This window comes from Lepisma saccharinum, chromosome 3 (assembly GCF_977018435.1).
Source record: "Lepisma saccharinum chromosome 3, izLepSacc3.1, whole genome shotgun sequence".
NCBI lineage: Eukaryota > Metazoa > Arthropoda > Insecta > Zygentoma > Lepismatidae > Lepisma > Lepisma saccharinum.
Genome location: NC_139231.1, coordinates 108446429 through 108463210, shown reverse-complemented (window position 1 = coordinate 108463210; position 16782 = coordinate 108446429). Strand labels below are relative to the sequence as shown.

The 16782-nt window shown below is 37.9% G+C and overlaps 1 protein-coding gene across 1 annotated transcript in view; it reads left to right on the top strand.

Moving 5' to 3' along the window:
• Dis3 (exosome complex exonuclease RRP44-like protein Dis3) overlaps positions 1–16782 on the top strand; it is a 126187-nt gene that overhangs the window by 82339 nt on the left and 27066 nt on the right. Inside the window, exons 10-14 of the mRNA XM_083119135.1 lie at positions 7066–7182; positions 9337–9457; positions 10810–10933; positions 11835–11969; positions 13365–13608. Coding sequence (XP_082975261.1) covers positions 7066–7182; positions 9337–9457; positions 10810–10933; positions 11835–11969; positions 13365–13608 — 741 coding nt within the window. The remainder of the gene's footprint in view (positions 1–7065; positions 7183–9336; positions 9458–10809; positions 10934–11834; positions 11970–13364; positions 13609–16782) is intronic.

Sequence of the window (16782 nt, the reverse complement as noted above, 5' to 3'; positions counted from 1 at the left end):
AATATCTTAAACTAGATGTCCGCGTGAAAAGAATTATAACATTCATCCTGGGCGTACCACAACGTTTTGCAAGGTTGTTTAAAGTTTAGAGGCTTTTTCGATTATTGTTTTCTTGTAATGACGGTAGAAGATGAACTTACTCACGAAAATTACACGCATTTTTGATCCCCTGTCGCACTATATGCAGATAGAAAAAAATGTCCGCGAAATCAAGTTCACTTAATTGATGTTTTAAGTCCACTTTATGCATACATAGGCTGATCGGGACTGGACCTGCAGTTTAAAGTGGGATCCGAACCACTGTGCAATCTGCCTTCACCAGGTATCGAACCCGGGACACCTTGATTATAAGACGACGACGTTACCACTACACCATCGGGGAGGCCCTGAAATCAAGTTCACAAATGAGCATTTCCTGACGTAAAATGCTTTCTTCTTCATAAGTAATAAACTCACGTATGTAATATGGCTTCGGACAATTTCAAAATTCTGATGGATACTTAATGTACATGACAAAAAGAGCACATTTTTTAAAAAAGGGAGATTTTTTACCTGCGGAGCAAGTGTGCGTCTTCTTTTGTAGTTAAGACTTCCCAGTAGTGTTGGGCGATATATCGCGATATTGAAATATATCGTCACGATATTTGGCGATATATATCGTGAAGACGATATGTCGCCGATACCTCGATATGGAAAACGTATCGTATCGTCTGTGACAATATTTTCGGAATATCAAATTTCCGATATCCCTACCCAAGATATTCTATCCTAGGCGTAACTGGGAGTTTATCTTCGGGGGGGGGGGCAAGGTAGTCGATGAAATGTCAATGAAGATGCTTTATGGATACGTGTGTAGTGTTGTTTACATTGGCGAACACTTGTCTTCCAAAGAGGGAATCTGTGCCACGTGGTTGCATACATACAGGATAGGTAATTCCATTTTTTCTATGGCTTCTAACTTCGAAACGAGGTTTCAGCACGCAGAACGTTATTTAGGAAAGTTGTTCGTCTTAACCCGCCAGGACGTAAGGATGCACGCTGGGTAAAAAAATACCCAAAAGAAAATTTCTTCTTAAGTCCGAATTTTACTTGTTTTAAAGCGTGTAAATATCAATAACTTCAATGGTTAACCTAACTTTACAAAGTTTGAATATTTTTATTTCATTATGCAAAGATAAAGTTGAAACAAGATGAAAAAGAAAAGACGATAAGAAGAGTGCTCTCTGCTATGATGTAAAGATGCAAGCTGAGTAAAAAATACCCAGAAGAAAAATTACTTCTCGAGTCCGAATTTTAATTGTTTTAAAGCATGTAAATAGTAATACATTCATTGATTAATCTAATTTTATTCATTTTTAATATTTGCATTGAATCACACAATTGATAAAGGAAAAAAGAATGTGTTGAAATACCAAACTGAAACATATGAGCACGCGTATGGTGAAATTTACCCAGGCAGTGTTTCTACGGCCCTGCGAGCTGAACTAACGAACAAACAAGCTGCCGATTCAAAGTCCCGACACTCGGAAGGGTTCACTGGAAAGTTATTTTAGAAGGTTGCAGACACTCATCGGAAGTGATCAAAAAATATATTTCAAAATCGGCTGAGTAATTTTAATCCATACGCGCATCCTTACAAGTTTATTTCAGTGGCTGATTAAAGACTTTCTTTAGGGGTGTTCTCTCGGAGGGGCGGGCGCCCAATACGACTCTCTCCCTCCCCCATCAGAACTTTCTGTGTCCAACACAATTTCCTCACAAATTACGGTCCTATCATATACGCCATAAAATCACTGTCGTAACTAAATTTTGGAAGCTCAGTAGTGTGTCATGTTTTTGCTCCCCTCCCAGCCAGCCATAGTATTTCTTGCGCTATGAGAGCAGTTACAATCATGAATTGCATGCTTATAATGTTTTTAAGTCAGAAAATCCACATTCTTCGCTCTCTATCTCTCGTCGCCCCCATCATTCGTAATTCTAATATTTGTTTACCACCTGTCTCTCGCAGCCCACATCGTTCGTAATTCTTATCGTTCGCCCCCTGTCTCTTGTCGCACACTTATCATTCATCGCGTCCCATCTTTCATCATTCTTATCTTTTTTTGGCCACCGTCTCTCGTCGCCCCCATCCTTCGTAATTCTTATCTTTGTTCACCCCCTATCTCTCGTCGCCCCTATCCTTCGTAATTCTTATCTTTGTTCGCCCCTTATCTATCGTTACCCCTATCCTTCGTAATTCTTATCTTTGTTCGCCCCCTATCTCTCGACGCCCCCATCCTTTGTAATTCTTATCTTTGTTCGCCCCTTGTCTCTCGTTACCCCTATCCTTCGTAATTATTATCTTTGTTCGCCCCCTATCCTTCGTAATTCTTATCTTTGTTCGCCCCCTATCCTTCGTAATTCTTATCTTTGTTCGCCCCCTATCCTTCGTAATTCTTATCTTTGTTCGCCCCCTATCCTTCGTAATTCTTATCTTTGTTCGCCCCCTATCTCTCGTTACCCCTATCCTTCGTAATTCTTATCTTTGTGCGCCCCCTATCTCTCGTTACACCTATCCTTCGTAATTCTTATTTTTGTTCGCCCCCTATCTCTCGTTACCCCTATCCTTCGTAATTCTTATTTTTGTTCGCCCCCTATCTCTCGTTACCCCTATCCTTCGTAATTCTTATCTTTGTTCGCCCCCTAGCCTTCGTAATTCTTATCTTTGTTCGCCCCCTATCTCTCGTTACCCCTATCCTTCGTAATTATTATCTTTGTGCGCCCCCTATCTCTCGTCGCCCCTATCCTTCCTAATTCTTATCTTTGTTCGCCCTTATCTCTCGTCGCCCCTATTCTTCGTAATTCTTATCTTTGTTCGCCCCCTATTTCTCGTTACCCCTATCCTTCCTAATTCTTATTTTTGTTCGTCCCCTATCTCTCGTTACCCCTATTCTTCGTAATATTTATCTTTGTTCACCCCCTATCTCTCGACGCCCTCATCTTTTGTAATTCTTATCTTTGTTCGCACCTTATTTCTCGTCGGCCCATTCTTCGACATTCTTATCTTTGTTCGCTCCTATCCTTCGTAATTCTTATCTTTGTTCACCCCCTATCTCTCGTTACCCCTATCCTTCGTAATTCTTATCTTTGTTCCCCCCTATCTCTCGTTACCCCTATCCTACGTAATTCTTATCTTTGTTCGCCCCCTATCTCTCGTTACCCCTATCCTTCGTAATTCTTATTTTTGTTTGCCCCTTATTTCTCGTCGCCCCTATCCTTCGCAATTCTTATCTTTGTTCGCCCCCTATCACTCGTTACCCCTATCCTTCGTTATTCGTATCTTTGTGCGCCACCTATCTCTCGTTACCCCTGTTCTTCCTAATTCTTATCTTTGTTCGCACCTTATCTCTCGTCGCCCCTATCCTTCATAGTTCTTATCTTTGTTCGCCCAGTATCTCTCGTCGCCCCTATTCTTCATAATTCTTATCTTTGTTCGCCCCCTATCCTTCGTAATTCTTATCTTTGTTCGCCCCCTATCTCTCGTTACCCCTATCCTTCGTAATTCTTATCTTTGTTCACCCCCTATCTCTCGTTACCCCTATCCTTCGTAATTCTTATTTTTGTTCGCCCCCTATCTCTCGTTACCCCTATCCTTCGTAATTCTTATTTTTGTTTGCCCCTTATTTCTCGTCGCCCCTATTCTTCGCAATTCTTATCTTTGTTCGCCCCCTATCACTCGTTACCCCTATCCTTCGTTATTCGTATCTTTGTGCGCCCCCTATCTCTCGTTACCCCTATCCTTCGTAATTCTTATTTTTGTTTGCCCCTTATTTCTCGTCGCCCCTATTCTTCGCAATTCTTATCTTTGTTCGCCCCCTATCACTCGTTACCCCTATCCTACGTAACTCTTATCTTTGTTCGCCCCCTATCTCTCGTTACCCCTATCCTTCGTAATTCTTATTTTTGTTTGCCCCTTATTTCTCGTCGCCCCTATTCTTCGCAATTCTTATCTTTGTTCGCCCCCTATCACTCGTTACCCCTATCCTTCGTTATTCGTATCTTTGTGCGCCCCCTATCTCTCGTTACCCCTATTCTTCCTAATTCTTATCTTTCTTCGCACCTTATCTCTCGTCGCCCCTATCCTTCATAGTTCTTATCTTTGTTCGCCCAGTATCTCTCGTCGCCCCTATTCTTCATAATTCTTATCTTTGTTCGCCCCCTATCCTTCGTAATTCTTATCTTTGTTCGCCCCCTATCTCTCGTTACCCCTATCCTTCGTAATTCTTATCTTTGTTCGCCCCCTATCTCTCGTTACCCCTGTCCTACGTAATTCTTATCTTTGTTCGCCCCCTATCTCTCGTTACCCCTATCCTTCGTAATTCTTATTTTTGTTTGTCCCTTATTTCTCGTCGCCCCTATCCTTCGCAATTCTTATCTTTGTTCGCCCCCTATCACTCGTTACCCCTATCCTTCGTTATTCGTATCTTTGTGCGCCCCCTATCTCTCGTTACCCCTATTCTTCCTAATTCTTATCTTTGTTCGCACCTTATCTCTCGTCGCCCCTATCCTTCATAGTTCTTATCTTTGTTCGTCCCCTATCTCGACGCCCCCATCCTTTGTGATTCTTATCTTTGTTCGCCCCCTATCCTTCATAATTCTTATCTTTGTTCGCCCAGTATCTCTCAACGCTCCCATCTTTTGTAATTCTTATCTATGTTCGCCCCTTATGTCTCGTCGGCCCATTCTTCGTCATTCTTATCTTTGTTCACCCCCTATCTCTCGTTACCTCTATTCTTTGTAATTCTTGTCTTTGTTCACCCCCTATCTCTCGACGCCCCCATCCTTTGTAATTCTTATCTTTGTTCGCCTATTATCTCTTGTCGCCCCATTCTTCCTCATTCTTATCTTTGTTCGCCCCTTATCTCTCGTCGCCCCATTCTTCGTAATTCTTATCTTTTTTCACCACCTATCTCTCGTCTCCCCTATCCTTCGTAATTCTTATCTTTGTTAACCCCCTATCTCTCGGTACCCCTATCCTTCGTAATTCTTATCTTTGTTAGCCCCCTATCTCTCGGTACCCCTATCCTTCGTAATTCTTATCTTTGTTCACCCCCTATCTCTCATCGCCCCTATCCTTCGTAATTCTTATCTTTGTTTGCCCAGTATCTCTCAATGCCTCCATCCTTCGTAATTATTATCTTTGTTCACCCCCCATTCTCTCGTTACCCCTATTCTTTGTAATCTTTGTCTTTGTCCACCCCCTATCTCTCGACGTCCCCATCATTTGTAATTCTTATCTTTGTTCGCCTATTATCTCTTGTCGCCCCATTCTTCGTCATTCTTATCTTTGTTCGCCTCTTATCTCTCGTTACCCCTATCCTTCGTAATTCTTATTTTTGTTTGCCCTCTATCTCTCGTCGCCCCTATCCTTCGTAATTATTATCTTTGTTCGCCCCCTATCCTTCGTAATTCTTATCTTTGTTCGCCCCCTATATCACCTTACCCCTATCCTTCGTAATTCTTATCTCTGTTCGCCCCTATCTCTCGTTACCCCTATTCTACCTATTTCTTATTTTTTCGCCCCCTATCTCTCGTTACCCCTATCCTTCGTAATTCTTATTTTTGTTCGCCCCCTATCTCTCGTCGCGGACCTCCCCCATGGCGCAGTGGTAGCGTCATTGCCTTGTAATCAAGGGGTCCCGGGTTCGATACCCGGTGGAGGCACAAGTGGTTCGGATCCCACTTTAAACTGTAGGTCCAGTCCCGATTAGCCTTACTGTGCATAAAGTGGACTTAAAACAACAACTCAAACCTATCTCTCGTCGCCCCTATCCTTCGTAATTCTTATCTTTTTCGCCCTCTATCTCTCGTTACCCCTATCCTTCGTAATTCTTATTTTTGTTCGCCCCCTATCTCTCGTTACCTCTGTCAATCGTAATTCTTATTTTTGTTCGCCCCCTATCTTTCGTCGCCCCTATCCTTCGTAATTCTTATTTTTGTTTGCCCCCTATCTCTCGTCGCCCCTATCCTTCGTAATTCTTATTTTTGTTTGCCCCCTATCTCTCGTCGCCCCTATCCTTCGTAATTCTTACCTTTGTTCGCGCCCTATCTCTCGTCGTCCCTATCGTTTGTCGTGCCTATTTTAGTCTCTCCCGGTTAAGCTTCCTGCTCCCCCATAACGGTAGTTCTTCGTTAACTACCACAATATTTTCCTTATTAAATTTCAATCGTGCAAATTTTTTGAAGAAATACAATAAGGTCTTAAGGGTCTTTCACGTGTGTGTGTGTTATATTTCATTCCAACTGTGTACATTATTTATCAATATGTGAAAAAATAAAATAAGTCCTTGGTGGAAGGTGCCACAATGCCCCCTCAGGGGGCACTGTGAAATTTGGTCGTGTTATATAGCAACACCCTGAGTGTGTGTGCGATGCAATCATTGGCTACAATAGATATCCTGTTTCAGGCTGAAAATCTCCCCTTCCAAGTTGTGTTGCATCTGTGCTCACATTTGTTTACAGAAACTAGTGCCGAAGTTTCGTTGTATGTGCCCTTTGAAAAATGTTCGAATTTTTGCGAGGTAGATAGTGCATTTACGTCATTGTCGTCGTCTACCCCCCCCCCCCCATACACACACATGTGTCGACCTAAGTTCGAATTTTTTCAGCCTTCTTCCCTGCATAGAGTGGCTCTGTGGTTCACACAGCCTCAAATAAATAGTTGTATAAATGTACAAGGGGAACTTTATCTTTAACTAAGCATTATTGTACATCTTGTTCAAAACTACATTGATTGCTCTGCTTTAAAGTACAGGGTGGCACAAAAAAAGTAACCCAAATTTGTAGCATCACTTCATTTTTGTTCTTGCACTCAATTTATCATAGCCATGTGATATTTTTTGTAGATTTTGTTTCGGTGCAAGTGGTTTAAATTACAGACAGTAATGTCATATTTGTGAAATGTGTGATATTTTGTTGTTGGAGATTAGCTTGTCCCCATGTTAAATAATAATTTTAACATCAGTCAGTCAAACCAAAATATTCGATTTTAATTTTGTAACTTTTTTTTATTTTTCCCTATTTTAGGATGTAGAGAAGCGTGTGGATCTTCGACATATAGATATTTGCAGTGTTGATCCACCAGGATGCACTGACATTGATGATGCACTTCATTGTCGAGAGCTGGAAAATGGGAACTATGAGGTAATTTTGTTTACACACTATTATTTAAAATTGTTTACCTGTTCTTTGTGCAGGAATGTATAGCTTGACAAAGATGATAATGCTGCTGTAGTTGCAGGGCTCACAGGCATGAGAGGAGGAAACAAATAACTGCGCACTTTACTTTGCAAGTTTGCAGTTTATCTTGGGTAAACTGTATGTTGGATATTATATTTTGTTTCAAATTAGAATATAAGAATACAATTGTTGAAAATTGTTTCATACCAATTTTTGAAGACCTCTGACTTTTCTTAGTTTAATTTTTATTTAGAAAAATATAAATTGGATTAATTTTATAATTTGTGTTGCAGGGTTGCATTGGCTCATTTTTTATTAGAGTTGGAAGTAGTCAGAAAAAATACGGCCGCAGCTGTTTTGGTTCGGCTTTTCAAATCAATGAAAATACATGAGTTGGCAGTATTTTTCCTGTTCCATGCTTTTTTGTTTACCTCCCTACTGTAAAATAGATACTCATTTCTAAATATAAAATACAATTTACAATATGAGATTCGTATCTAGACATAAACAGCGTTTTCAAGAAAGCTGGCTTTTTTGAATGGGCGGTTCTTTCAAAGTGTTATCTTCAAATTCCGTAGGTTTATTAAATATATCTATGTAGTATAAACATATTTACATAACTAGAGTAGTTTTGTATGTGTTTTTAATTGAACCTAATAGTATGATATGATTTTCAATGTTTGAATTTGATATACGAACACATACATGAAGCAAAAAAAGAAAATACTGTTCTACCTTTTGAAAATCTAGTATCAAATCTCTTTACATTAAATTTTGTGTCAGTAAAATATATTTGTATTCTGACTTTCCAGTACATCATGTATAATTTGGTTAAATGGCCGCTAAACCTGGGCATGGAGCAACTAGTGATGTATTTTGGTTGTTTGCTGCAGTGGTTCTCAACCTTTGTGAGACCACAGCCCAGTAAATTTATTTCTTACAAGTCGATGCCCTGAACCAAAAATTTCACTCATAAATACATTTCTGATCTTTAAAGTTTGATTAATATGCACCCTCAATTAATATTAATACATCAACTATGGCATAATCATATTTCAATTATGTATAGACTCGCTGTCATATATAAAATTAGATTTGAATTAGTCGTCAACCCCTGGGTGCAACGGACCTTTTGCGGCCCAGCGGCTGAAAAACACTGACACTAAAACTGAAGCTGAAGCAAATAAGACTGGCCGCAAATGGCAAAAATAAATCTCTTATTACAAGGCAACAGCATTACTTTATGCCACTCCAGAGATTATAAAAGGATTATAAAAGCTCACAGGCCCACACGGTTTTTTTTTTTTTTTTTTTTTCACTAAAATTCAAGAAACCATTTTATTATTGAATCACTGCTTCCTCTGCTGATTACATCAGCAGTTATTTATTAATTATAATAATTACAAAAATTACTATCATTAATAAAAAATAATAACCAATTATTGTATGAGTGTCCATATATTTTATCATTCACTAAAACTCAGAAAATCCATAATATTTTTTTTAATAATGATTTTTAGTTTGCAGAATTGTTTTTGTTTATTAAATATAATAATTACAATAATTACCATCATTATCAGTCAATTGTACACTGTCACTGGCATGAGTGTCTCAAATAAGACACATTCAAAGATGGTGCCTGATATGCCCACCAAGTGCATTTTGCCTCCTAATTACATTACATTTATGTTTTTATGAGCAAAAGTAATAATTAAATATTAGAAACATCCTAGGAAACTATGTAATTTATTATTTTAAAACAGTTGAAAAATCTAAAAAATAAGAGGTGGTGGGCCTCCAAAGTGCCCCCTCCCGATTAGCTAGGGTTTAAATTGTATCTTAACCACTATGCAATATGTGTCCACTGGGATTGGCCAATAACTGTCTTTTGGCTGCTACAACATGTACATTTTCTTTTAGCTACTTGTAAAATATGTCACTACACACCTGTAAACTCATAACAGTAACTTCAACTGAAATAGGTTATCTGTAATTGGTAAAATGCCAAAATTTACAGTTTTTTTTTTCCAAAAAAAAAAATTATCGGAAAAAAAAGTCCATTCAAAAAAGCCTGCTTTTTTGCAACTCTATTTTTTATACTTGGTAACTTTTTTTCAGGTTGGTGTGCACATTGCTGATGTGAGCCATTTTATCAGACCAGGGAATGCTCTGGATAGAGAGGCACGATTAAGAGCTACAACAGTGTATTTGGTTGACAAGAGAATAGACATGGTGCCAGGTAAATTAATGAATTCATAGTTGTATGTGTTGATTTACATACACACAAGAGATTTGATTTTATTGGCTTTCTTTTTATCTTGATGTCCACTCAGGCTCTTTATTTTAAAATTTTCACTTGTACAGGGTGTTCATAAAGTTGCGGTACCATAAAAAAATCATAGCTCGAAAACTACATGCAATAGAACAATGCTGTTGATTGCAAAATTCCAGCCAACCATAATTTTTCAACAAGATGGGGAACATCCTCATTGGTCCAAGGATGTTCGAGGTCTTCTGACTAGACATTTCCCTGGCAGGTAGATAGGCCATGATGGACCTATTCCCTGATCACCGCGCTCCCCTAATATCACACTCTTGGATTTCTTCCTCTGGGGGTATGTCAAATATGGTATTTACCACACTCCTGTTCCAGATGTTGCTACTCTTCGAAAACTAATAACGGAGAGTATCCTAACTGTTACTGGTGATATGCTGGGCCGTGTATGGGCAGAAGTGGATTACCGCCTTGATGTTCTGAGAGCAACATTGAGGTGTATGGCATATAAACTTGAAGAGTTGTAGCTCATTTTGCAATCAACAGCATTGTTCTATTGCATGTAGTTTCCGAGCTATGTTTTTTTTGTAATGACTTTATGAACACCCTGTATTTTCTTATCACATTAATAAAAGGAACCAAACAATTTCCATACAACACTTCAAGGTTAATTTACAGATTTTACTTTAAAACTCCAAATTATGTTTTCTGTTCTTTTTTAACTGGCTTACCAAACTGCAAAATGCAACATGTCAGTAAACCTCTCACTAGTAGAATTGTATTTACATTGTTTTACAATTGTGGTGTTAGTAATATTAACACCATGAAATTACAGTGTCCATAAAATTCTAACAACTAAACAAGCTGCAAATATTGATTGACTTGCTTTATTTTAGTTCGCCTTTGTGCCATTTTTGGATAATTTGCGAAGATGCGGATGAGTGATATGATGAAATTGATGAATGGACACTCGCAAACATCCATGCCCAGGCTGGGATTCGAACCCGGGACCCTTGGCGTCGTAGCACGATGTGCTAACCACTCTGCCAAGGGGGCCAGCTACAAAGATTGAATAAAACAATCTGTTCAGAGATCACACAGTATAATTACATCAGTTTTCTGCTTAAGAAATGTGCAATTTCCATGATAATGTCCAGTCTGGAAGTTAAATTAATATAGGACTTTCATTTAGATAGGATTTAATCATCTTGATATAACTTGTTTATCTGCACTACCATGACAAATGTGAACCCTGGTGGTTTCATTTTTACTGGAAGACAACTTATTTCCTAATCAATGCTTTTTTTTCTTTCAAGAATTGCTCAGCTCGAATCTGTGTTCACTACGAGGTGGGGAGGAACGATTTGCCTTCTCTTGCATTTGGGAAATAACACGAGATGCTGACATAGTGGCTACTCGCTTCCATAAGAGTATTATTAGGTAAGAGTAGGTTTTCTTCTCGTACGTAAATGTGTGTGAGAGATACTCTGGAAAAAAGTGAGTACAACCCCTTTGTAGGTTTTACTTAAAATGCAGATATAAACTTGTTTTTTTTTTTTTTGTAAAATTTACAAGAACATTTAAAGTTATATAGTGGGCTTCTTCAATGGCATAGTGGTATATGATATAAGAATTGTACTTTTATTTTCATAGAAATATTGAATCAGTAAAATTATTGGCAGTATTACCAATTGGTTAGTCTGTCCTCTTGATATGTAGAATATTGGATTTTTTGAGAAAATTAGAATTGAGGAATACAAAATGCATTAGTTTATTGTAAGTTACTGATATTGTTTAATCATTTTTCTATTATACTTATACAATAACAAATGCTTTTAAAACATTTACTTTATTAATAATAATTTTTTAAGGCTGGAAATGAGTTCATAATTTTTCCAGTTTGTTTTTGTTCTTTTAATATAAAATAAATTGCTTTTGGCAACTAAATTTCTAAATATGCAATTTTTGTTTTTCTTAGAAGGAAATGTACTGCACTCTCAGATATACGTGTATTGATTGATTAAGGAGATGAATACACATTGTTCTACTTTTTCACAAAATGTTTGATATGTTATTGGTATTTCTAAAGTGCCATATTTGTAAAGCATTCCTATTATTTTTAATTGCAAATGACAAGTGCAAAATTTGATAAGATATTTACAAATATTATTTTTCTGCTTTTTTTAACATGTACATTGAGTATGTTAATGTGATGTGGGAAAAAAGAATCATTGTCCACTTTTAGGTGCCTCTGGCTCTACTCACACTAGTAGCAATTTCTGTACTGATATTGAAGTTGCATGAATGGGTGTGTAAACTAAAATGCATGTTTTATATTCAGGTCTCGAAGTGCTATGACATATGAAGAAGCACAGAATAGAATTGACGATAAGAAGCAGCAAGATTCCTTAGCAAAGTCTCTAAGGGGACTTAATTCCTTAGCTAAAATCCTGAAGCAGAAGAGAATAGAAAATGGGTAAGCATCATTACATTATGGATTTTCTTTCTCATCCGTCTTATTCAGCATGATGGTCATGAGTACTGTAGGTCTAGAGATTTAGGTGCTGCAGCTATAGGGAAATAGCATTGAAGACTTCCATATATGGTGTCTTGCATCTTACATGTCACAGTCCAGATCATATCGGCTGTGCCTTACTCCCCTCTATTTCTCATGAGTTATCCTACTGCACATAAACAAGCGTTTTCAGGGTGTCAACCAGCAGGGTGCGAAGATTTTAATCTACACAAACGCACATACAATATACATATTAAAAATGTTATTAAATATAAAAGTTTTAAATATTTAAAAATACATTATTATTTAATATATATAAGGGAATTAATTTCTTATTTTTTTGTGTGTTAGATATTTATAAAGTAGCAAAATTGTTCCTTTAATAGCTGGTTAAAGATGTCATAAATTATCAAAATAGTTGAAATGTTATTATTGTGTATAAGTTTGTTTAGTTTTTGATTTATATTAATATAAATCAATTAGATTTCTTAGTTATGTTTGTTTTCATGTAGAAATCTACTACATGAAGTGGGAATTTTCCCTTATTTTTGCAATTTTTGGGCTGTGTTCGGTCCATATTAGGATTAATATAAGTAGTTACCCAATTTTACTACAATTATGTAATATTTGTGCTATAATTCTTATGATATTTCATAAAAAAATTGTTAACCAGAAGTCAATATGTGCCAAGTATTACGTAAAATTTCACCACTGATGCCCTTTTCAATCAGTCAATTTCTATTCAGTTTCCCTTCTTTTCGCTGTTACATGTTGGGTATTTGGGTTTCTAAGTGTGGCGTTCTATAATAAAGTGACCTTACACATATGCTTAAATACATGAATTGACCTAATGGTTTAGTCTGGAAAATTTTTATTCTTGATCTGCAAAACCTGGAAAATCCAAGGAATTTTGTTTTCATGAAATTGTAGACACCCTGAATTTGCATGCTTTCCTTCCATTTCCCCCCTATCTACCTTTGAACTATTTTTATAGAGCATGGATTATTGTTCTTGAGGACTTAACTACTCCCCATTAGAGACAAAAAAATCTTTATTTTGTGTTAATTTTATGGTTTTTATTCTTTTAATTGTTGACATTGTCAACATACAATGGCCATTTGTGTAGTACCTGGGATTTTCGCAGTGAGGTAATTCCCATGATACCTTCTGTAAAATTTGAGAACGAAATATTATGTGGTAAACATGAAGCTATTTTGACTAGCCTGGCACAAGTCATGACACACTTGTAAAGAGAAAAGGTGAATCTATAAAATTAGCAGAAGAGTGTTCTTTCTACATTGCCTACCTAGACCTTAAACCAAGCATGATCTACAAGTACAATTTTTGTCTTGTTAGGGCTCTTGTTCTGGCATCCCCAGAAATCCGTTTCCAAGTAGACAGTGAAACCCACGACCCCATTGAAGTCCAGGCAAAGCAGATGAGAGAGACAAACTCTATGGTTGAAGAATTCATGTTGTTGGCGAACATCTCTGTGGCCAAGAAGATAGTTCAAGAGTTTCCGGAGTGTGCAGTTCTGCGCAGACATCCCGAGCCTCCAACTTCCAACTTTGAACCTCTTATTAAAGCTGGGAAGAATCTTGTAAGTATATCTGTTATTTGTTTTAAATAACTTTATTTTTTATGTTGTTAATGGTGCTGAGGTGATACCAATACCAGTGCTGGTATCGGTATCAGACTTTAACCACCAAGCCAATACTTTTCCAGAGTCCGAAGTGTCTCACGGAGTGTGCAAAAATGCAATCTGACACTTTCACAGAGTCGTAATACAGTATCCTTGAAATATGCAAAATGCATAATTTTCACTGATTTTGCAACAACAGTGCTAGGAGAAATGGCTTTTGTGATAAAATTATTATTAGTTGCAGTGGAAAATACTTTGAACTGTTACAATTTCCAAGTACCAGGATCTGTATGGCTAAGTAAGGGATCTGTAAATACAGGGTTTTCGTAAATGTTTGGCAAAATGTTAGAAAACTTACCAAGTTTTTATGACAAAGTCACAAATGTTCCATGTGCTCGCCTCGTGATATCCTGCAGATATCTAAGCGATAGTCCATTTCCTGCCACACTCGGGATAGCATATCACGTGTAACACTGTTGATTGAATTCGTTATGTGTGTTTTCAGTTCCTCAATGATAGTGGGTAATGGAGGATAGTAAACGTTATCTTCTATGTATTTCCAGAGGAAAAGAATCGCCAGGAGAAAGGTCAGGGGAACGAGGTGGCCATGATAAAAGGTTTTCATCCTCATCACTCCCGTGCCCAATCCAACGTTGTGGTAATTTTCTGTTGAGCAATGATCGCACTTCAGAGTGGAAGTGAGGTGGGGATCCATCCAATTGCATGATGAAGGTGTTAGAATCTTCTTCCACTTGAGGAAATAATCACTCATTCAACATATCCAGGAATGTCTATCCCGAACCGTTTTCTCCATGAAGAAGAATGGACCGTACACCTTTTCTCGTGACACAGCACAAAAAAACATTCACTTTAGGCGAGTCCCGAACCAACTCAACAAACTGATGAGGATTTTCCTTTCCCCATATGTGCACATTGTGTGTGTTTACTTTTCCACTTAGGTGAAATGTCACCTCGTCAGTGGAAACTAAATTCACGATGAAATTATCATCGTCAGCCATGAGATTTTGAATATCGCTGGGGAATGTTTCCCATACACGACGGTCGTTACATGATGACTTTTGATGCAGACTTAGGCAGGATGGTTTCATGTTTAGCCGTTTTCATAGAACACTCCATAATGTTGTCTTCGGAGTGTTTAGTTCCTTGGATCCAGCAGAAACAGATTTCTTCGGGCTCCATAGATAGGTTTCACGAACTCGCTCCACATCATGTTCCGACACTGATGGTTGACCACTGCTTTTGCCTTTGCAAATGCAACCTTTTTCTTTGAACTGTGCATACCACATTCTAATCGAATTGTCTGACGGTGCATTTTTCCGATATCGTGCATGAAAATGTCGTTGCTGTAACAGATCTCGTTGCGTGATATTCAAGGACACAGAACACCTTCTCACGAATAATATCCGCCATTTTGGAATTCTGCCGCCTGAAACTGAGGTCTATGAAACAAATAAGGAACAAAACGTGTTGAGTTTCTCAACAATATCGTGCATTTGTATTCACCCTGCCATTCACCTGATCGGAAAAATGAGAACAATGAGGAAACCCCGACAATCATTTACGAAAACCCGGTATTGGTATTGGTTCAAAGTGGTTTCAACTCAGCCCTAGTTATAAACATACTACGAGGGTCACTATTTATATTTTGAGCCTTGGCAACACTGATTGAAGTTAGGCGCGATTTGACGTTTGCACGGAATCGTCTGGCATTATTGACCATAACCTACTTCAAATGTTTTGTCAATAGCTTGATTTGTGTTGTTTATGTTGCCTTGGAGATTGCGCGACAACAATAAAATGGAATTAACTCGTGAACATTATCGTGCGATGATTTTTTTACGATTTTCGACGTGGATTATCAAGACAAGAGTGCAACTTACTTCCACATTTGGCGATGAAGCCCCATCCTTTGCCACTGTGAAACGCTGGTATAACGAATTTAATCGTGGCCGCCATTCGCTCACCGACGAGATTCGCGAATGTCGTCCAAAATCAGTTGTTGTTCAAGAAAACATTGATGCTGTGCAAAACCTAATACTGCAAGATCGTCATGTTATAACGAATATGGTTATAAACACTATTTAAAATGCAGACTGTATTTATTATTTTAAAATTCATGTCAAAAGTGTAGGTAATTTTCATATGACTCGATGTGAATAGTTTACGTATTGCATGAATATTAAATTGAGTTAACTTTTATCTCGTCCAGCAAGGAAAATATTTCGAATTGAAGAGATTTCACGAACGTAGCTAGTAATTCATTATCGAGTTCGACAATTTCTCACGAGATGTCCTTCACATGATCTTGTGAGCAAAGAACCTCATTTATTTAGAAAAGCCGTATTGGTAGTAAAACTTACCTTTTTAACAGAAAAGAAACATTGTTATCTGTTTTTAGCATTGTCGTTGCGAAACAATAGTTGTTACATATGGTAATTAGTGAACAGCGACAATATCCAAATTTGTTAGTACGTATTTGCAGTTGGGATATTTCTCGGTCATGGACGTGTTCATAAAACACATTCGTTTAATCTGGTAAGACGTCAGTGGGTTATTTACGTTTCATTTATTAATTGTTGCTTGGCATCAGTTCAAAGCAAGAAAAAGAGAAGTATACATAGTAGTAGTTCCTTAACACACCATTCATTGTTAAAGGTTTCAGTTTTTCTTATTGTGTGTTTGCGAGTGGACAATTCGGCGGAAGTGCCGAATGGTTGGACAAAGGAACAGGGGAGCAGGACCGGAAGGGAAACAATCGAGATGGAGGAATGTGTGGGATGATGGACCTCGAGGAAAAATGCATAAGGATTGTGCACGAACGATGTTATCGTGAGGAATAACATGAAGAATCTTTGCAATTAGTACAGATGTACGCTTCCGTACTATGCTATAAAGGATCACAAGACATCGAAGAGCAGTTGTTGGTAAAATTACCGGGAACTCAACGTCAGGTAATAATGATATGCTTGAAAAATGAACGGAACGACAGCATGTCTTTCCTTCCTCGCTTCAGGAGCTCGTAAGTAGAACGACATTCTTTAAAGTGACTTTTCGTATACCGGTATCTGAGCTTGTATCTAAGTGCGTATAAGGTAGATCTACCGTAGTGAC